This window comes from Lonchura striata, chromosome 3 (genome assembly GCF_046129695.1).
Source record: "Lonchura striata isolate bLonStr1 chromosome 3, bLonStr1.mat, whole genome shotgun sequence".
Taxonomy (NCBI): Eukaryota; Metazoa; Chordata; class Aves; order Passeriformes; family Estrildidae; genus Lonchura; species Lonchura striata.
The window spans coordinates 15,641,322-15,664,199 of record NC_134605.1 but is presented as its reverse complement, the minus strand read 5'-3'; the positions used below and the strand labels follow the sequence as shown (position 1 = coordinate 15,664,199).

The 22,878-nt window shown below is 35.6% G+C and overlaps 1 protein-coding gene across 1 annotated transcript in view; it reads right to left on the bottom strand.

Annotated features, from left to right (window-relative positions):
• Positions 1–22,878, bottom strand: part of CAMKMT (calmodulin-lysine N-methyltransferase) — a 208,983-nt gene that overhangs the window by 178,005 nt on the left and 8,100 nt on the right. Inside the window, exon 3 of the mRNA XM_031504266.2 lies at positions 16,405–16,469. Within this exon, the coding sequence (XP_031360126.1) occupies positions 16,405–16,469 (65 nt within the window). The remainder of the gene's footprint in view (positions 1–16,404; positions 16,470–22,878) is intronic.

Below are 22,878 nucleotides of genomic sequence, written 5' to 3'. Positions count from 1 at the left end.
AACTGCATTTGCTAAATTTTAGATTGGTGTATATTTTGTCTATGCTCTCTCATATAGACAGAGATACAGAAAGGTTTATGATCTCTGATCTGTAGAAGATCTGTTTACATAATTAAATTTATTATACATTCAATATATAATCAATGTACAGAGAAACAATCAGTAATTTCATAATTATTTTCACAATTAAGTCAATGTCTTTGTCTCAGAAAACTGAACAGACTAACTGCAAAAGTAGCTACAAGGATAGAAAGGATTTATAAAGTTCTCATTCAACACCTGTTTAAAATTTTTTGCTATTGTTTACCGGTTCACTACATACCTATTCCAAGCTGTGCTGATTTTAGCTAAGGTAGAGTCAAAAGATGCAATCTTGATTTTAACGTATTCTTTGGACTTACACTGGGGCTACTGAAATTTACCTCCAACTGGTAGATTATTACATGCAATTTTATCACCATAAACTACTGTCTATCTATAAAACCATAACAGAATTATGAATCATAAGATGTTTCAGATTGTAAGGGTTAGACACACAAATGAAAATACGGATTTCAGAAATAGGATCATTTCTGAGTACATGTTCTGGAAAAGCATGCCAGTTATCTCAGCAAATGCTACTTCTCCACATGAAGGATTCTTGGGTTTGTGATCTAAAGTCTAAGCATAAAACTATTAAAGCATATATATAGTAATTTGTATACAGAATTACAACATTCATTTCCCCTAAAGTAAGATCGAGTTGCCAAATTTTGGAAATTACAAAATTACTTAGAAAATGCTGCTATACTCCTAGCATAGCTGTGTTGCCTGCTTGCCTTAGGAAGCAACATGTAACTAAATACTCCCACATACTGTACTTCACCAAGGACCACCACTTCCTTCTAGTTCACAGAACTAGAGGCAAGTCTTCATTTAGTCATAAAATAACCAATACTCACACTTGAGTTAAATACAGACCCTTCTCTTGCTTTCTGAACTTACCCTTTAATAGAGCAGGCTTCTCTAGCTTTTGGCTAGAAAGCCATAGGAAGGCTATTCATTGTCTGCTTTTCAGTATCTTTATTTGAAAAAGAGCCTAATTTATCCCTAAGAGAACAATTCCTCCACCTTACAGTCCTTGCTGATTATGTTTCTTACAGAACATGATGGTGACCTGGGGATAGTTAGAATTCAGAACAAGGCCTTCTTTAGATGAAGCCCTGAAGCACAGAAATAGGAAAAACATCCACTAAGTCTTAAGAGCCTAAAGCACCTAGAACCTCTTTTTGGTTTGTTTTTTTTTTGTTTGTTTGTGGTTTTTTGTTGTTGTTTTTTTCTGTGTTGTTTTGTTTTGGCATTTTTGTTTTGGTTTTTTCGTTTGGTTTTTGTTTGTTTGGGTTTTTTGGGGTTTTTTTGTTTACAGTCTGCTTTTGCTGTTTAAATCATCATTTCAGCCATGATTTGCTTCAGCAGATCAGACTTTAATCTTTGAGGTAAGTAACATACAAGCCAACCATCATGGAGAACCTTCTGGCAGGTGGGGGAGGAAATCTGTTCTCCAAGCACCTGCACAAACCTTGATATTTCCATTTGCACAGGCAAAATGATGCATTTTGTAAAACCAAGGCCTTAAAATTAAAACATACTCCTGTGAGTATTTTTGAACACCAAAAATCCCATCATCTGGAGCATCAGCTCCTCCACAAATTGTTAGCAGGATTGTGACTTTCAGATTACCTTTAATTTCTTTATGATTCCACAAATTAGGTAAATTAAAACATGCAGCAGTCTAAAAAGATCAGCAGTTAAAAAGATACATATTTCACCTGAGCAGGCACAGGAAGGGATTAGACAGATCTCTGGAAATACAGTTCTCTTGCTGGCCCAGTGGGAGACATTTTCTGGGGCACCCATTATTTCTCGCCAGCCCCCTTGAAGCTGAGCTAGCATTGCCTTCTTTCCACCTCCTACTTCTAGTCTCAGCCCAGTTAGTCTCAGGACACATTAATCTTACTCATTGTGATCTCATTAAGACTCCTCTCTGCCCAATCTGTTGGAAGAAAACTAATCAAATTTGTCTTTATTTCCAATTCTCCTTCTTGCCCAGACACTATTTTTCCACTCATTCTACTCCCCTACATTCTCCTTGTCTTCTGACACTTTCTTATCAGTCTCAGTGTTATTCCCACTCCTTCCTGCAGTCATCACCTCTTAGCATCAGAAAGCAACATGGATGTTTTCCCCATACCTCAGCTATGGCATTTCCTGGTAGGAAAAAAAGCAATTTAATGATTGAAAGCAAACAACTGTGGCAGTACTTGCCACCGTCCTTCAAACTGTTTCATATACAGATTAAATTTACAAATTCTACAAATATATATATATATATATATATATATACACATACACACCTTATGGAATATGTATCTATAAAATATATTACATTAATGCAGTTTTTTATATATATAACAACTGTATTACTTAAATATTCTTTTTTTGAATTGTGGTTTTAGAATATCAAGTACTAAGTGTGTTTCGTTAACTTCTTTATGCAACATTCAAATTGCCAATTCAAAAAGAGGAGAAAGAGTAGAATTTGCTGCTCATTTCTATGCCAAGTTTCAATTATCACGCTCCTTATTATTCAGCACAGAAAACATTTCAATAGTTACTAGATTCTCACCTCATTCAAATTAAAATAATTTGTGGGGATTTTTTTTTAATCAATTTTAAAGGGAAGACAATGTTTCTGATTCATTTGACAAGCCTTGCTGAAGACAATGAGATTCTTTATATTACTAAGGCAAGTCAAATTTGACTTGTACTAAAAACAATTGAAAAAATATGACAGTAATTCAAAAGCTGACAATGCTTTCAAACATTTGGGGAAAGATGGCACATTGCAGTTCTACTCTCATGATCTTACAATAATTATGTCACCAATAAGATCCTATTTCAGGCAGGGTCAAAGTAAACTGTCAGGTAAAATAAATCTCTGATAATATCTTACTGAAAAACACCCTGTTAAAAAAACTGGTTTTCCTCTACATATATATAATATGAACATATAGAATTATGTGTAATAGCTCTATATAACTATATATTTACACACATTAAGAAGTCCATGCCAATTAGACAAATTTTAAATCATAGACTAATCTCTTGTGAGCAGCACACGTCTGTAATTGTAGAACAAGAAATACTTTGAAGTTTCAAATCAAATCCCTGTATTTAAATGTTTTGATTCATGAAAGTATATAACAGGAGTAACTGTGCAAATAAGGCCAGGCCAAGGCAAGGTGCTGCACCTGGGATAGGGCAAACCCAGGCACAAATACAGGTGAAAATAGAGAACAAACTCAGAGCAGCCCTGGGGAGAAGGACTTGTGGGTGCTGCTGGGTGAGAGGCTGGACATGAGCTGGAAATGTGCACTCACAGCTCACAAAGCCAAACGTGTCCTGGGCTGCCCCAAAGCAGCGTGGGCAGCAGGGCCAGGGAGGGGATTCTGCCCCTCTGCTCTGCTGAGACCCCACCTGGAACCCGGCATCAGGCCCTGGGGGCCCAGCAGAGGAAGGACATGCACTGCTGGAGAGAGTGCAGAGGAGGCCACCAACATGCTCAGAGGGCTGGAGCACCTCTCCTATAAAGACAGGCTGAGGTTGTTCAGCCCAGAGAAGAGTAGGCTCCAAGGAGACCTTATAAAAGCCTTCCAATACTTAAAGGGAGCAACAAGAAAGCTGGAGAGGGACTTTTGACAAAGGCATGTAGTGATAGAGCAAAGAGTAACAGCTTTAAACTGACAGAGAGCAAGTTTAGATTAGATACTAGGAAAATTTTCTTTATTGTTAGAGGGGTTAAGACACTGACAGAGGTTGCTCAGGGAAGTTGTGGCTGCACCATCCCTGGAAGTCTTCAAGGCCAGGCTGGATGGGGCTCTGAAAAACCTGGTCTGGTGCAATGTGTCCCTGCCCATGGCAGAAGGGTTGGAACTTCATGATTTTTAAAATCCCTTCCAGCTCAAACCATTCTATGATAATTGGACTCATCATTTCCAGCTTTCTGCCTACTTCTTTTTGACAGTTCACATCCAGCTGTTACAAGAAAGCCCTTTAAATGCCAAACATAGAAAAATCTGTTTATTCTAAAAAATAAAAAAATAATGCTAAGAAACAATTGAAAACACATGAAATATATTTCACAATATGAAACCACAGAATTTTCATTCATTATTCTCACTCATCAGCAGTTCAATCTGATCCTGGATAAGCATTCCAGAATTAATTGGCATCATATCTCTCCTTTCTGTTAGGCTGTCACTACCCTATCAAACCATAAAATGTGTACTTCAACACAAAATATTTACCATATCATTTTCTGAAGAGCACATAAAGAGAATCCTCAAAAGGAAACACTACAGTAATTATGAGGAAATAAATTTTTGAAATAATGACAATCACAACAACTTAAAGCCTCTACCAATTTTAATTTGTCTGAAATTATCTATATTGCTGTGCTGTACCTACTGTCAACAAAATTAAGTATTTAATAATCTATACTATATATGTTGATTGCTATTATAAATACTTTTGCCTGCCAATGGAAAGTGTGAGGTATTATAACTTCTGGAGATTAACATGGGAGATGTGCAACTGGCTCCTGCACTATGCAAACATTTACACTGTAAAGCATTTAAGAGTTACAAAAAAGATTGCAGTGAATGAAGTAAAGTAGCTGATCTTGAAAATATTTTCAATATCTCTATTGTAATTTACATTTTTTTCAATGCTAGGTATGACAGCATGTTTCTAACTCTGGAACAGGAAAATTCAATGGGAATTGGAAGGACAAATACTTCTTTTTCAACAGGCGCTTTGAAAACAAGGGAAATAATTCAACAAGAATTTTAGCTGAGAAAACAATTAGAAGGCATTATTTGGAGGACTTCCAAAAGTTGTCCATCTCTGCTTTGATTCATGTGATTTTATTGTCTTAGTTGATACCTGTTTGTTTTTATTTATTTGAATTATGTATATTCAAAGACAATATATTTTACTGCCCATTTAAAAAATACAAATATCTCAATTTTTAAATGCAAAACCTGTATGACCATTTTATTCCTGTGTATCTCTAACATTTTGTGAGTCCTACTGCATTTCTGAGTAGCTTAAAGAGACAGCTTAAAACCACTGTAAACTGTTTCTTTTTGCTACTGCTACTATTTACATGTCATTATTTTTAAGTCAAAGCTTACAAAGCAGTTCAATACCTTTTCATGCTCAACTTTATGGTAAGTAAAAAGCCTGCTTCTTTATGAGAAAAGTTACAACATTCCTCAGGAGTTTTACAGGAGATAATATACAGCAAAGAATAATTAAATTGCTGCATGCAATTGTTTTTAAACATTCATAAGGTCTTTAACTTGATAGGTATATGTCAGAGTTTCTTTAGGAAAAACAATTAAAACTGTGTTTTATGAAATCTAAACACAGCTCAAGAAAATGACAAATATCCTATAAAAAAAATAAATACTGAATGCAAGCTTCAGTTTGTACCTTAGACTTATGAATTTTCAACTTTTTTCAAATATTATTATTAATCTAAAACGAGACACAAATATCTAAAACCAGCAACAAATGCAGTCCTTGTTATCAATCAATCTTCTGCCCTGGTAGGAGCTGTTTTATATAAATAGTTGTCTTTTGGTTTCAGCACTTTCTCACAGATGTGCATTTGAAAGCAATGCCTGCTAATCTCAGCTGACAAAGAGAGAAACATTACAGTACATAAATACTGACAGTTCACTGCTGCTTAATAAATAATTCCACTAGTTCATTCAAAACCAGCCAAAACCCACCTAGATAAATATATTTTCTAAGAGAATCTAAGATTAAGAATCTTCCTCTCCTACTTTAACCTAGGAAATAATCATAAAATGGACTCAGATTCACCTGTCAGTAAGTAAGCTTCTCCCACAGCAGATGTGCAGCTAAATATGCCTTTCTTATAGGGTATTTATCGTGGTTAATTTTCCACAGAAAATATAATGCATGATTTTAAAAGCAGATTATGGTTGTGGACAAAATTATCAAATTAATTCTTACTAGTAATAAAACCCCCTCTGTTTATCTGGCTAAGCTCATTTTTAGCAGCGTCTTTATCCACAGAAACAAAAGGAATTAATATTTTCTACTTTGGGAATGTCCAATTAAATAGTAAGTAAACTTACAAATTGCTTCAAATTGCCACAATTTAAAAATGAGAACCAATATGCAGCAAAAAGAAAGGACCCTGTAAGGTGCTTTGTTCTGTTACGTTTTATTATGAAGATATTCCAGTATTTTTAGCCTGACAGAGTTTATACGAAGGTGCTGATTTGTAAAATGGCTTAAGACTATACAGTGTTTCAGCTGTTTGAGTAGGTAAATTTTATGGAATGAGCTTATGGTGAGGTAGGTTACTGTCTTCACATTCTAAATTCATACTTATAGGCAGATAGCAGTGGGGTTTTTCCTGACACAGTCATGAAGGATTACCAAATACATTTAGTAATACTGTTTCCTGTCTTACTGTCCAAAAGGAGCTCCAGTAAGTGAACACAAAAAAGCTCTGAGCCCATTCTCTTTGCTAACTCAGGTATGCTTACTGCCCTCACTTTCATGAAACTACTTTCTAAGTGTTACAATCATTAGACTCATGTCTGAAACCACATAAATGCTACATAAAATCTGCAGCTACCTCACAGAAGGTTAAACAAACCAAAAAATAAGTTACACCTTCTATTCTTTTTGACAGACACAGATGAAGCATCTAAATAAAGGACAGGATTTAAGACTGTGAATGCATCAAGTTAAGAACTGAAATTATAAAGAGAGGGAGTGTTAATGACACACAAGTCTCAGAGTATCAGCTGTGGTGAATTCCAGGTCATGCCACTGAGTGTGTAGAAAGGCCTTCTTACCTGAAGGAGGACAAAATTTTATTGTCAGAGCATCTAAAGTTCAGTTAAGCAATGCCCAAAACTCTTTTTTTACATAGCTCTAAGTCTGATTTTGACACTCAATGGGTGCCATTTAAAGTGAGAAGGCACTCCTGAAAATACAACACTGCAAATTTAACAAAGATCTTGCAATAAACCTGCACATGGGAAAGGTTAGAAATCAGGCACTTCTCTGCGTACCACCACTGTAACATGGCTTGGTTCTGCCTCCCACTTCTAACCATGAACAGCTCTTTAACAAAAATAGAGGTTTAGGAATATTTCCTACCACTAAAAAGGAACTAATATTTGTTTCACAAATGTGATATTGTCTGGATTTGTTAAAAATTAAGAAGAGTGCTTTGGGGACAACAGTATTATCTTCTGATCTGATAGAAACCACATGTTTAAACATGACAACAAGTACTGCCTTAAAATATGGGAGTGGGTCTAAGTATAAAGGGGAACCTAAAAACTAATAGGTTAAAAAACTCCCTCAGATAGTGAAGCACATCTTCAATCAGTACTAGAATAGATGAGAAGAAAGTAAACTTAACTCACAAAGCATAGGTCACAGTTTGACAAAAATACAATACACAAGGACTTGGTGTTAAAAGGTATAATGGGCTCAAATTTCTTTCTTTTTAATCCTGAATATTATTACAGAATTCCATTTCTCCAGTGCAAGAGACCCAAACACATTTGAGTGCTCCCAAATTACCAAAAAGGCCCCAGACAAAATAATAATTTTTTAAAACCCCAAACCTTGCATTATTTCACTTTCTGTCACACTTATCAATAGTAGGGAGATGGGAAATAAAGGGTATTAGGGTGGATGACTTTTACAATCCTATACTAATTTTTGCTAGATTACCAAACATGTCACAAAACCAGTACATAGCTCAGAGTAGCTGCAGTTCTCCTTCAGGACACCAAAGAACTAAAAGACAGAACTATGAATAAAAGCTTAGATAGGATATATCTGTAGTATAAATAATTAAAATAACAGCTTTCAGAAAATGAATGAAATTGTAAGGCAGAGAATCATCAGGTGACTTTCAGTGCATAAGACAATTATGCTTTCTATAATTAAGTATAATATTTCATTCAATTCAACCTCTCCCTCATCTTCACATAATTAAAAACTTGAAACAGATTCATGTTTTTCATTCTTTTGTTGCATATTCCATGATAAAGTATAACAACAAAAAATAAATTACAGCTTTTAATTAAAAACCCATTCACTAGAGGAACAAGATAAGTGGCTTGTTTATAGGGCAGAAGGAGTAGATGTCTTGTATCAAAATTCCAGAAAGTCTTTTGACAATTTCATAAGAAACAGGCTAAATAAAATTGGGTTAAATGGATGAAGAAAACTGGCTATGGAGAATAATGGGAATAATTCTCAATGGTTTGCTATAAAAGCAGGTGAATTTAACAGATGGAGTTTCCATAAATGCCTACAGTACACTGTGCTCTGTTCTATGTTTTCATTGATTATCTAAAGGAACATGCCTATTACATTAGTAATTTATCAATTCTAGAAGTCCAGGAAGTTGAAAGACAGGCTTCAGAGGATAAAAGCAATGAACTGGGAGAGGTCTGGAAACAGGAAGAAGTTCAACAGGGACAAACAGCAGGTATTAAAATTAGGTAAGAATAATCTGCTATAGAAATACACAGTCAGGAATAACGGATTCCTTCTGAAGAGGACCAGGATTTTATGGCAAGTCAACAGCTCAACAGGAGTCAAAGTCATGCTGTTGTAAAAAGAAAATTAAATATTGGGATTACAGGCTGTAAAACACAAAATCTCCTGGTTTACCTAGCATTATAGAAGTCTCAACTGGAATACTATGCCCAGATTTAACAAACACTCTTCAAGAAAGATACAAACCAAAGGTATAGAGTCTAAAGAAAAGTCAGAGCCTAGCAAAAATGGCAGCTTAAGAAAACATGACAGAATTTGGCTTGCTGGATGTAAGTAAAAGAAGATCTAGGCAAGGTCATTTGATGATTTAATATCCCTAAAAAGCTATTGCAAATGAAAATTTCAGTTTTGCCAAGGGCCAAATCAGTAATAAGTTCAAGCTTTAGTAAAAAAAGGCTACCATTAGATATGAGGAGATATTTTCTACCACTAAGGAGAGTAGATGTGAAATTGCCATTGCTAGAACCAGTATGTTCTAAATCCTTGTTTAGGGGATAGTCACTTTGACAGGTGGGCTGCACACAGGCTGGACTCCAGTAATTCCAACAAACTTGCAGTTGCTCATCACACATTTTCTGTTTACCAAACCATTTGTATAGGAGGGTCTTTTAATCCACTAAGTTTACCAAAAATTAGTTATTTATATTTCTGACATAATGTCTTATCCATCTCTTTATATATTATTGAAATATATTTTTTAAATAATAGCTTAAACCTGATGTCATTTAATTTAAATGTACATACTCTCAATAACAGTATTTAATTTATCAAGCTAAGTATATGAATACTAGATCTACATCTAATTTTCATCTGGTCACTGCTAGGTAGATCAGTTTTCATCATATTTTCAGTCCGAACTATCATCAGACAAAACATTTCAAGTAGATATATTCACCAAAGGTTTCAAATTTTCATTTCTAGAAATATTTTACTCAAAGTATGGTCTTTTTAATACAATTTTAGGAATTTGTGTTAAATTGAATTCAAACCTTTCACTGTTACATTTTCAAAAGAAGATATGAGTTGACCCACTTGAATATGATTTTTAAAAAATTAAATACAGTGCAACTTTTGAAAAGTTCTCTAAACCAAACTTGAAACAAAACCAAAACAAGATTCAAGTTCTGTATAACATTTCAGCTGCATTTGTATAGCGAAAACAAATAACAAGGACTGCCATGCTACTGCCACACTTCAGCCACTAATGAGACTAGAATACAGTACAGAAAAATCCTCCATCCAGTGTGCACATCAGAAACCACCAGCATCATGTGGTGGTGTCAAACAGAAGGGAGATACTCAGCACTCAAAAAAAAGCAGCACTGAAAGCATGGCTAGAATGTGGCAAGTGAAAGGAATTGTGAGAACAAAAAGAATGATTACAAAGAAACATGCAAGTTCCACACAAATGGCAACAACCCAGTGCACATCAAACTCATTTGAAATTATTTACTTCAATTATACTCAAATTTGAAATATTTTTAGAGAAAAATTTAAAATGTATTGAAAGACTAAGCTGTATTAATAGCACAGCACATCTTAAAGGGATGTGCTTTACCATTGTTATCCTGCCCTGTCTCAATTAAAGACATGACTAAGCTAAATTATCTAAAGCAGAAGTAAACCCCACAAAATTAATTTAAATCATTCATATTTTTCTCCTTATACCAAAATACTACAGTTGGTGTTCCAAGGTGTTATAATGTATCTTCATAGTTTTAATTAATGTAAATCAAAAGATCCAATTTCTCATGGTAATCCATTTAGAATACATGGAATACTTTCAAAAATACTTCACATTGTAGAAGATTAGCATGAGTAGTACACTTAGAAACCTACTAATGCCAACTACTTTTTAAAGATTAAGACAACAGATGATGCCAAAACAGCTAATCGGAATGCCAAGGTACAAAAAACTGCTCAGCAACACAGAAAAGTAACTGCAGTTGCTCTGAGAGATTCACATATTTTTACCTAAAGGTTCTCATTGGAATAACCTGAACAGGAGAACCAGTTCCTACAAAAACTTCAATGTGACCTAGGAAGAAGGAGAGTACTCAGAGGGGCTGAACTGGGCTTCTTCATCTCCCAGTTCTCTAAGCTGGTGCCATGCTTGAAAGTAGAGGCACAAAGACAGATAATGTTTGGAATACATGGTAGGAAAAAAGTACTTTAGAGGAAAGGAAAACTGACCACAGTTATGACTTCTCTTTTCACACACAGGTTCCTGATAAACAGAAGATTTTAGTGAGTGGGGGAAAAGCTGAATATTTCAGGACAGTACTTAAAACAGACAAAATCATTGATGTTCCATCAAAGAACAATCTCATAAAAACAATTCTGGTAGCAATAGTAATTTAAAAGGTGCCTGCTTCTCTCCATATACTTATTTTCTGCTCCATTCCATATGCCTTATGCCGGTTATGTCAACGTGACTGCCTGGGATGATGCTGTAAACTGAATCATTGAAGTGAACTGGATGAAGGAGGGAGGGAGGAAACAGCTGGTTTTTCTTAACCCTGATCATGAAATGTTTAATTTAAAAGGAAGCTGCACAGTGAATAGTAAATTGTAGGTATCATAAATGCAATATTTCATTCAAAACTACACGTATCGTTGCTATTCAAACACTCTTCCAGACATTTTATTTTTTGTTGAAGACTTCCAAGGGGCTCTGAGGTTCTGACATGGTAAATCATTTCAGACTGCCACACTAGAGAAATAAGAGAAGGCCCAGAGGACAATGGGTGGCAGAATCTTCAGGTGAGAATACTGACAGGCACAGAGAGGCAGGAAGCATATGCCAGCTGGCAGGCTTTTCACCACTGATAACCAGATGTTAATTCAAAACAATGTGAGAAACTTCCACAGCAGCACCTGAAAACTGCACTCTGCTCCCTGGTTGATTCCAAGTAACATTCCATGAAATACAGGAGTGCCTCTGCTGCCATAAAGGATGTCAGCTGGTGATTGTCCCCAGGTAACTTTATGGCATCTATCTTTCCAAGCATGATCATTCAGTAGCTGCCATAATCACTCCATTGAGGAGTGCACATATCTGAGACACATAGTGAGAGCTCTGAAGAAACAAGTTGCTCTCTAAACCCATCCTCATATACTACCAGAAAGAAGATATCCTTCTTGCTTTAGTTATTTGAGAGAATAGAGGAAAGAAGAAAAGGTTCTTTGTTTTAAAGAAAATTTTAAAATATTTTTCTGAAGTAAATTTTATACAAAGTTGTATAACTACCAGTTTTAAGTATAATTTTAAAATTAATATAAACTGAAAAACATGTAAAAACTAATTTGTGTTTCCAAAAAACCTCGATGCAAACTTGAAAGTTAAGGGAAAATCATTCTCTTATGTAATTTCATGATGAAGGGCAAAAATATTCTTCAATCTAGCTAGCTGATTTATTTTGGAAACATAAAAAGAACATCCACAAATTTTTCAAAAAAAAACTTGTTGCAGAGACTAGAACTTCTAAATGTAAAATTAGCATAAACAAAAACAGTTCTAAAGATGTTGAGTAAGTGTTTTGTAACAGTAGCTATACCCAAACACTACGTTTTCATGAAACAGCAACATTTTCCACCAATTAAACTATTAAAATAAAAAAAAAATCAAGAAAGAAGTGAGTATATAATTCTACTTTTCCTGGATTTCATGTAAATTACCTGTTTTCCTCTATAAACAGAGGCAACAGAATTTAAAACTATCCTGTTCACATCTATCCCAAATGAAAAGCTTATGTGTTTACAGGGTCTACTCACCTACAGGAGCAACAATTTGGGAGTGTTTGCCTGGGCAGCTCTGTAACTGTAGCACCCTCTGCTGCTCTTTTAGTTGCAAACATATAATTGTACACTCAGTCAAGCAGAAAATAAAATGAGTATGTGTTGAACATCTTGTTTCTTGAAAATGAAATTATTAACTAATGCTATGTGCAGTTTACAAGAAAATGTTTTGTTATTACATATAGTAAATTTTCAATTTTATACTACTTGAGCATTCTGGAATATCTTGTTTCTGTGATAACATCAGACAGAAACATATCAGATGAACATTCAAAAATATGCTGTATTTCACTTATTAAAATTCTCCTTTACACAGCCTGTAGCTTGCTTAGACTGGGGGCAAATAGTAAAGAGGTTTCTATTTTGGCCCTGATAATTTCACTTAATCTAAATCTGCAATGATTACTTCTGGGATAGAGTCATAAACACTTCAGTTATAACTACTTTCTCCCACTTGGAAAGGCAAGGGAAGGAGACACTCTCAAAAGATCACCCTTGCAGAATTTTCCTTGATCTTTGGACAATTTCTTCTGCCAGGATGAGCATAGCATGTGGTTCCAGGGGCCAGCTGATATTATCCCATAATGCCACCACTGAACCTTCTGCCTGGGATCCATCAGTTCTTTTAAAGGACTATCTCAGGACTAGAGATGGTGTCATGTGCCCTCTTTTTAACAGATGGCATATTGCTGTCTAAAAGGAACAGACTGATCCTTTCCTTCATTCCAGTCCTCTTTTCCCTGCCTCCTGTTTATGCATAGAACTAAAGCTGAAGGAAGTACATTTAGCAATACATCCTGTCTGTGTGGAGAATTCATTTAGAGTTTTCATGTGGAAACCACTCTCCCACAAAGGATGAGCAGAGAGAAAAAAACTTCCACATTTTTCCGAGAAAGTGAAAACCTATTGCAACTTGTAATGTGAATTTTCATTCACAATGGCAATCCTACAGTGCAAATGCATGTTCAGAAATCTTTTTTAAAAAGACAGAATACAAGTATAAGTATACAAATACAAAGTTTGAACAAGCCATTGTGCAGAGGCAATTTTCAAAGTTAACAATTGGGACCCTGCAATATACCACTGACAGCTACTGCAGTTGGCTCCCTTTTATCCGGAAGCCTTTCTGGTGTAAGGCAGCATTTTTGGAAGCAATCACAAGTACTCCTCAAAAGCTGCTTATTGATATTTTATATAATGCTGCCAGCTAGTGGCACATCATGCACTGAGTTGATATCTACTGGGAGTATAGAGACAGTGGTATTAACTGGAGTCTGCTCTATCACTTTTCTTTTGATGGAATACAGTGATGTGGCTGTCAAAGACCATAAGCACGGAGATCAGCATGGGAAACTGAAAGACCATATTAACACTCCCTGAAAGAGCTTATTTTAACAGAAAGTACTTCCTAGAAGAAACAAAAAACCTCCCCCCAAATTACAAAAACCATGTTATTTGAAACAAATTATTATGTTTAAAAACAAAATTAAGTTTTTACAAAAGCTATTCTGCTTCATACAAAATTATTTCATCATCTACTAACTTCTAGAAAACCATTAATCTCATGATAAATATTCAGTATGGCAGCCAAAACAAAGACACAGAATACTAAAACATTTCCCTGCTTTGTGCTAACTCAGTCCAAGTCGTTAAAATTTAAACTTCATTTAAGTGAAGTTTAGTGGCCAGTAAATAAATGCTAACAGTGTGCCCCAAAAGAACACTGAAGTTGTAATTATTCAGTGCACCCCCCTCACAGAGCACGCTGCTGTGATAGCACACTGAGTTCTAGCTAGCTCCATTAGTATTAAATATTAGGAGAAATAATATGATACTGTCAAAGAGCATTTAAGAAACATTGGGGGGTTTTATCAGTACACTATGGTTTGATAATAAAATGTTCTTGTAGAACACTACAGAAATTATAAAAAACAGTCTACCTAATTTTAGAAAGACAATAGTAGTTACCTCTGGAGGTAAAAGGAGATAACACAACACCCTTATAATTTCCACAGTGGGTTAACACAAAGAGAGTCAAGAAATACATAGGAAAAGATCAAAGAAAGAGCCAATTCAAATTAAGAGATAATGGGAGTGCACAAAAATTCCATCAAGTATGACCCAAACAGAGCAACTCAGTAAACACATGGCTGGGAGAACTTCACCATGACGGTGCGACAGGCACCTAGTTACTCTGGCTGGGATACTGACAACAGTTATTCCATACAGGTGGTAGCAAAAAAGTGTGATTATTACACTCCAAGCCAGTAGTGTATGCTGCCAAAAGATAATAATTTTATAGTTATGCTAATAGCATGTAATCTAGAGTGCACAGTAAAACAGGCATAAATCAGTAATATGTGGATCCATACAGACAGACACAAAGACATTTTAAAATAGGGAAGCATTGAATCTGGAAATGACTTGGCAAAGGCTATGTATAATAGCATGGCATGAACCCTCAAAGCAATTCCGAATCCAAAAGGACAAATGTGAATCTTTGTATAAACAGAGAAACAGTGAGAACTACAAATGACACATTACTCCTGCGTTGGTGGTGTGCCTATTAGAGTGTAAGTCTTGCTCTACCATCTGCAATCAATAAAAAAGTAGCTGAAATACTGGAAGAAGAGCTGACAACACATCTATCAATAGGAAAGCATATGAGAACTTCAGCAGAATAAATTCTTTGTGTTAACAAGGAAATCTGTGTAGATTGAGCAGAAACTCAGTACCCACACAAAGAGCAAGAAATTGTGTTACCATATTACACTGTCCTGATTCCTTACCTGAAGCATTTTTAGACACACACACACAGAAAGCATTTTCTCTGCTGTTCGAAATAAATGTTTAAGTTGTTATATAATGAACTAATGTTTATCAAAACATAGCTTGGAATATTAAGACTGGAATTTTGAGATAAAACATATATATCAAAACAGTTTCTATATTATTGGCTTTATAAGTAGGGGGAAATATGTGTATATTTCTTGAATATCTGGCAAACTTTATCAACTTTATCAGTTTACTTCTGTGAAAACAAACAAACCAACCTGAAATATAAGGCAGAATAACCAAACAACAATTATACGCATATATCTAAATGTTAATTATATAATAGTAATTACTCATCGCATCAAAAATGTTTCAATGTTTGCCCAGCTTTGTTTTTACCACCTACCACAATTTGATAATTCAAGTCCATTAATAGCATAGATAATTTTATTAATAAGTATACTGAAGCAGAGTCATACTGGGTCAGACACTGATGGTCCACTTAGAGTTCATCTTGCCTCAGGTTAATGCAGCCAGTAACTGATGCTCAGACAAGAGTGAAAGATCAGGACAAACATATCATCCTACTGCCCCATTTATTCTCCTAACACCCAGCACTTCCTAAGCCATAAGTGATGTCTATATATTTGACAGTCACTGGAAATTTTTCTTGCACCATTTTTTTCCCCTTTTTTGAATTTATTTCATGTTTTAGGATCCAAAACATTCTGTAGGGAGGAATTTCACAACTTGACTGAGTGCTTTCTTTTGTGTTTCTCTGGTTCAAGTTTGTTCTCACCAAGCTAGGACTACCTGATTGCTTCCCATGTTCCTGCACTGCTGTTCCTCACACAGCTACTGCTAACCCTGGCCAACACAAATCAATGGGCTAAACTAATGTTTTATCCAGTCCAGTCCACTTGCTCTAATGTTCCCACCATAGCCACAATCAAAAATAACCAGCACTGGGAGAACTTAAGGGTGTATCCAACACAAACAACAGTGCTGCATAAAACTGTAATGCTATGGTAACCCTGACCACAGTAATGGAGTTTCCCAGCTAAATGAAATGGTTACTGAGGGCTCATACAGAAATGTTTTATATTGGCACAGTTAGACTTTTATCAGCATAGGACTGTACTTAAATAAACAGTGACTTACAGACATTCCCCGTGTTGTCAAAACTTGTAAGAACATCTTTAACATTTAAGAGGCCATTGTGAAATCTGGAAAAAAACATAAAAAGCGACTTTACTGATACATTAACCATTAAAAAAATCTTCAAGAAAGAGTTTACTGCATGCATTCACCTCTCACCACCCCCCTTAACAGTGAAGCAGCAAAAAGGTACTGCTGTAGCCACCAGGGGGAAAACAAGGGGACAATCACCAGTCTTCAAAGTCCCAGCACTGAAATCCATTAATCAGGAGGAATGTGTTTCTCAGAAATACTATCAAGAGGAAAACATTACCAAGGAGCATCAATTTTTATTTAGTTGTAGAAGACACATATTGGAAAGGAGGAATTTTGGTAAAACAATTTCTTTGAAAGGGAAAACCCATAAAGTATTTTTGAACAGCAGCTGTATGTACATTCCTATTTTCTCCCACAAAATCAAAAACACTTAACTAAGTTAATACTAATTAATGTGTTCAGCGAACTGCATTTTTTTTGTTTTATATTTTCATAACCCATGTGAAATAAACATTCAAAAGGGGGGATAATAAATTAATTACCTAAATTTCATACACTAGGTGCAAATTTTAGAATGCAGCAAGCATAACACTGACAGCAGCAGAAAGAATAAGTACCAAAACTGAATAAAAATTTACCTAAGATTTGCCTCCAAATGTGCAGTGGTACACACATAAAAAAGCACCTAATCTTGTTTTAAATATTCCAAACTAATCTAAGCCCAAAATGAACAAAAGATTAGTCTCACACTTTACAACAATCAGATCACATAGTTGTTTCACAAATGTATTAAAGAAAATCTAGAAGGAATTCAGCAATGCAGCAAAATATGGAAATATAGGGGTTTAATTATGTTTCAAATATAGTTTCTAAGGCTGTTTGGGAACATACTAATTTGAAACACTAAAAAAAAAATGCAATAAATTCAAGAATTTTAGCACCTACAAAATTAGTTCTCATTCTCTTAGCTGTTCTTTCCTGAAGGAAGACTGTTGTAAGAATGGGGGAAAAAAACAACCATTTGCAAACATGAAATTGCATATTTATTGTGAAAAACTATTTATAGCTTCTGATAAGCATAAGCATTAAATAAACACTAACAAGTTAAATTTTGAGAAGCACCAAACAGCAAGTAAACTAATTCTTAAAAAATGAAAATCAAATGGAAATCAAATTAACGAACTGAACTGAGCTCATCATCAGCCACAAAGAAATATATAAGAGATGTTACAAACAATTCAACTGGACATGAATACTCTTCTCCCAGGTACATAAAACTAAACCAAAATTACATGCCTTCTCTGCAGAGGAAGTCTACAAGGATGCTGATGGATCATATGGATTTTTAATGTACTTCTTTTTTGCAAGTTTGTTTTCCATCAAATTGGACAACCAATGTGACAGAGCTGGTGCAAGGGAAGTGACAAGAAAAGAGATAGGATTGCCACAGAGCTGCCCTTTACACTCTCCCCTGCTGACTCCTCAGAACCTTATAAACTCTGTAACTCTGCGTATGTCTGGGACTGTTGGAGGCTCTCATTCAGCTGTGAATGTCTCATCTCTAAATGAATGCAAATGGAGAGTGGGAGATGCTGAGGAAGTAAAAAAAAATTTAATCTCTGTTGGCATGCAGGGTAGTCTTGGGAAACATGTTTTGGTTTCGTTTCCCCCCCTCCTCAACTTCTTTATGCACATAGTTCATGTCTGTAGGAGATTTATCATGCAACTTCCCAAGTGAAACAAACAAAGGTAAGGATAAAAATTTAGGAGTCTAGTACCAGTAGTTCTAATGAAGAAAGAAAAACAGAAGTAAGTAAAGATTCCTGGTCTAGAAAAGAATACAATTTACATACCTCAGGGTCAAAAGGTAGGCAAACACAAAAAGGAGAAATTATAAAAACACAGCACTAGCCAAAACTGCTTAAAACTTGGGGAATCCAAAAACTGAGGAATTGAGCATAATTTCTTCCTGCAAACAAGTTTTAGAACTGAGGAAAGCAACATGCCAATAGCTGATGTACTTGTGAAAGGGAGAGCTCAGGAAAACACACTTCCAAACAGCAATAGCCATGTCTCTCCATTTGGATATCTGTACTTATGGGGCCTGCAGACAAACTCTGCACCCCAATTCTTTCATCACAGGCCTTACTCACAGACTTAAAGTTACACGCACCTGTAAACACTGGTGTTCTCTAACCCCAAATTCTGCCATAAATAGTCCTGCACCTAAAACACAGAGCCTGTATTTGATATCCACTGCCCTGCACATACATCCTCACCAGTTCTGTAACAGCTGCTGCTTCACTGTCCCATCCCATCATCTGCTCCTCCATCAGCAAACCCAGAGAAAGCTGCCAAGATACAGCACATCTGGTTTCCATGAGTGCCTATCACCATCACAGCTTTCCACAGTGCAGCTGACAGTCTTAAATGTCATGTGAACTGAATTATCAAAGTCAAGGAAAAGAATCACAGAAGCTTGGGATTAAATCCCAATGCTTAAATTCCCATAAATTTCCACAAGTATCTCAAAATACAGAAGAACATTAGTATTCAGTGCTTGCTCTGTTTCTGAGATCAACAAAGTACTTCAAAGAACACAGGTAAGCATCATGGAAAAAGTGAATTTCAGGCTGGCGTGGTTAATCTGATTCACAGTGTTCTTATAATAAGTCTCCAAGGAACAATAGGCAAAAATTTTTATGGCTGAGGCAATGAGTAATAGAAGACAAATTTATGAACAATAAACTAATTCAATTCATGTTTCTCCTGACACAAAGCAAAGCAGAATTCCTTACTCTGAACTACAAATAAATCAACTTCGGATTAAGTCAGAGAGAGTGAGATCAATCTTTAAATATTTAATCTTCCTTCCTCTCCAATTCAGGCAACACAAGTGGCAGACTTTTACTTGTATATAAAAAAAGCTAGGGTTAGTACAAAAAAAAATCCTCCTGTTGGTCCCTATTAAGGTATGTTTTTCATCAGCCATAATGTAACAAAAGTATGTTCCTTCCTTTCTTTTATATTATTCTTAAACTGAGTGATGAAAAATAATGCAAGTAAGCATATGCCTATATTCACTTTAAAAACCTAAAAAATCTAAGACAGAATACATTTCCACGTAATATTGAAAAGGGAAAAAACCAACCTCATCACCAAACACTATTAACCTATGTACAAATTAAAAGTATATTTGTAAAAAATGAAAGACAAGATAATGGTAAAAAATTACTGTTAAGGGTACTTCAGAAAAAAGCTTGTTGTATACCACCATCAATTGTCATTGTGGGCCACTAAGAATCTCAGAGTTATCTGCAAACTTGGCTATCTATCAGATGCTCTTTCTGGGCCAGAGTATAGCAAAAAAAGTCAACTTTTCTTTCAATCCAGTTCTAGATCACAGCTTAATGTGGCAAGAAACTGAAACAAAGCTTCTTTGACTACAATTCTTTTTTACAAATACACACATATTGGGCAATATGATGGAACAGCCATCCTTTGATTGCTGAATAAAAGTACGTTGCCAACCACTTTTCATCTCTTTCCTTCATTTCCAGCTCCTGGGGCCCACCCTTTATGCTGCTAAATTCACACACTGTCTCTTGGCAATAAATGGAAGAAAGCAAGTTTGTTATATCCACACAAATTGTCCATAAGTAGGCAATATTCCATGAAATTTGTTTGCCTTTGCTTTGTTAATCTCTACCCCTAAAATAAAAAGCCATTAAAAATTGAAAATGTTATTAGGAGAAATATCCAAGAGGAACAGCCAATGAAATTCAGTCCTATACCATCTTCTAATACACTGCTTGCACAGACAAGTGGTGTCTCTGCATGCTCCTCATTTCTAAACCACAGGTCTAAAATCATCTAATAGTTTCTATCATATTTTTATCTACAGGTTCATTCATATTCAGAATAAAGGCATGACATCTTGCAAAGTACACTTAACACATTTTATAAAGATTTAACCCTTCCTGTAAGCTGCTGACAGTGTTCTTTTCAGTTCTGCACTTCAGTGTTTGAAAGAGTAAATGACTGATCAATGGAAAATATTTTACCACAGAAATAACTTATTTCTGCACTGTTTTCTTAAAATGAGCCTACAATTTAAAAGCAAGTCCATATCCTGAAATAGAAAATTTGAAGATATTGATTGCTTCTTTTTTAACTCAAATAAAAGAACAATTTTCCTATCTAAAAGGCAGGCACCGTCTCAATAGTGAGACACTACATCTTTATGATCTATAACCACTTCATTGCTAAAACTATTCATACAAAATTCAAATTTAAAAGCACATTCCTGATGAAGAACAAGGATTTAGAAAGACAGTATTAAATAAATATTTTTAAATAGTTCTATTTACTTACTTTATATCTTCTGATCCCTAAGAAAACACATATTCAGCACAGGCATATTTTTTTAACAGCAAAGTGAAGTACTGCCATAGTTAAGTGGAACTTGAAAAAAGCTAATAAACACACCTGAAAGTTCTATAAATAAAAACACAGGGGTGATATGGAGACAGTGGTGCTGTGCTTGTAGCTCTCCCTGAGGATGGACAAGGAGCTGATGGGTCAGCTGGGAGCTGATGGGTCAGGATTGAAGGAAGGCAGGGACTGGTGACATTACAGTGAGGGCTTGCTACAGGGACACCAACAGATCAAACCTCTCCAGACAGGGAGAGGAGCAGCCTTGCATTCACAAGCCCTGTCCTCCATGGGGAACTTTAATCACTGCCATATCTGTTGAAGGGACAACAGACTAGGGCATAAAGAATCCAGGAGGTTCCTGAATTGCTTCTCTTTTCAAGAGGAGCTGACAAAGAGAAGTGCTATGCTGGACCTTTTTCTTTCCAACAAGGAGGGGTTGATGGGAAATGCGAATCTCCAAGGAAGCCTGGGCAGCCAGGAGCATGAAATGGTGGAGTTGGAGACCCTTAGGGTAGTGAGAAGGGTGCACAACAAGCTTGCTACCCTGGACTTGTGGAGAGCAGATTTTGGCCTCTTCAGGGATCTGTTTGGTAGAATACCATAGGATAAAGACCTGGAGAGAAGAGGGGCTCAAGAAATCGGGCTAATATCCAATGATCACCTCTGGAACAATGCATCCTGACCAAAAGAAAGTCAGACAAGAAAGCCAGGAGGCCTACGTGGATGAACAAGATACTCCTGGACAAATTCAAACACCAAAAAGAAACCTACAAAGTGTGGAAGCAAAGTCAAGTAGCATGTGAGAAATACACAGAAATTGTCTGAGCATCCAGGATTCAGGTCAGGAAAGAGACAGCTCAATTTACATCAAGACAAGGATGCAGTGTGTAGGAACATCAAATAAACACAAATCCAGGTGAGACTACACTATGAAAATAAGGTTTTGGTTTCTAACACAAGAAATTTCATTTTGACACACCCTTCACTGCTAACAAAACCTCACACTCACCAGACACTCCTTTTAATACCCCAGGCTACTGTGAAGCACCTTAATACCTAAACAAACCTCAAGAGACATTTCCCCTGATGCATTATTAATCTACATTTCATTAAGCACACTGGAGATCACTGTTTAACCAGAAGAGTTATGGGGTTTTTTAAACTGAGTCAATGATATTTCACTTCAAGGATCTGGTCAAAATGGCACCTAAATTCAGCTTAAATTTTTTAAGCTGAAAATTGCCTTATACTGGGACTTCTGACTTTCTGCTTTGGAAGATTTGTTATTAAGAATGATGCAAAAAATATAAACTACTGACAGAAAAACATGGCATAAGGTCTTCTGAGATGTAAATCCAGCCTGAATTTAGTTAGAGAAACAGCAAAACTAACAAAATTCAGAAAAGCATACACATGACAAGTAGTTTCTACAAAAGCTTCTATTTTCCTGACAAACTGGTCCCAAGCCCCTCTAGAGCAGTAATTCCAGCTAGGTCATAGCATATCTGAATATACAATTTTATCAGTTTTGACAGCCCTTGAACTGATACAGCTTGACCTTTATACTCTTTGCCAAAAGCCACTAACAACCTTATGAACTTTCTTAAGTATTTAGTCTCGTCAAGATATTAGCTGACAACCCTTTTAACATTGAACATATCCAATGAGCTTTTCTAAGAAGAGGTTAATGCATAAGGAAAACAAATGTAGATGAAAATTCCAAAGCACTTCTGTCAAGATTTTAGAGGGGCCACAGCAACATTTTTTTTTTTCCTGAAAAAAATATATAAAAAGGCTTTCCTATTCAAGCATGCTGTTCTGGATTTACCTGACTGAAGTTATTGTTAATATTATGCTCTTATGCTCTTGTTAACTTGCTAAAATTGTCTCTGTTGTTAAATATTATTATAAATAAAATTTTGCCAGTGGACAGAGAAAAACTAATGGAAGACTGTCAGACATACAGAGAATGCTTAAGTTTCCAACACATGATCAATTTTCAAT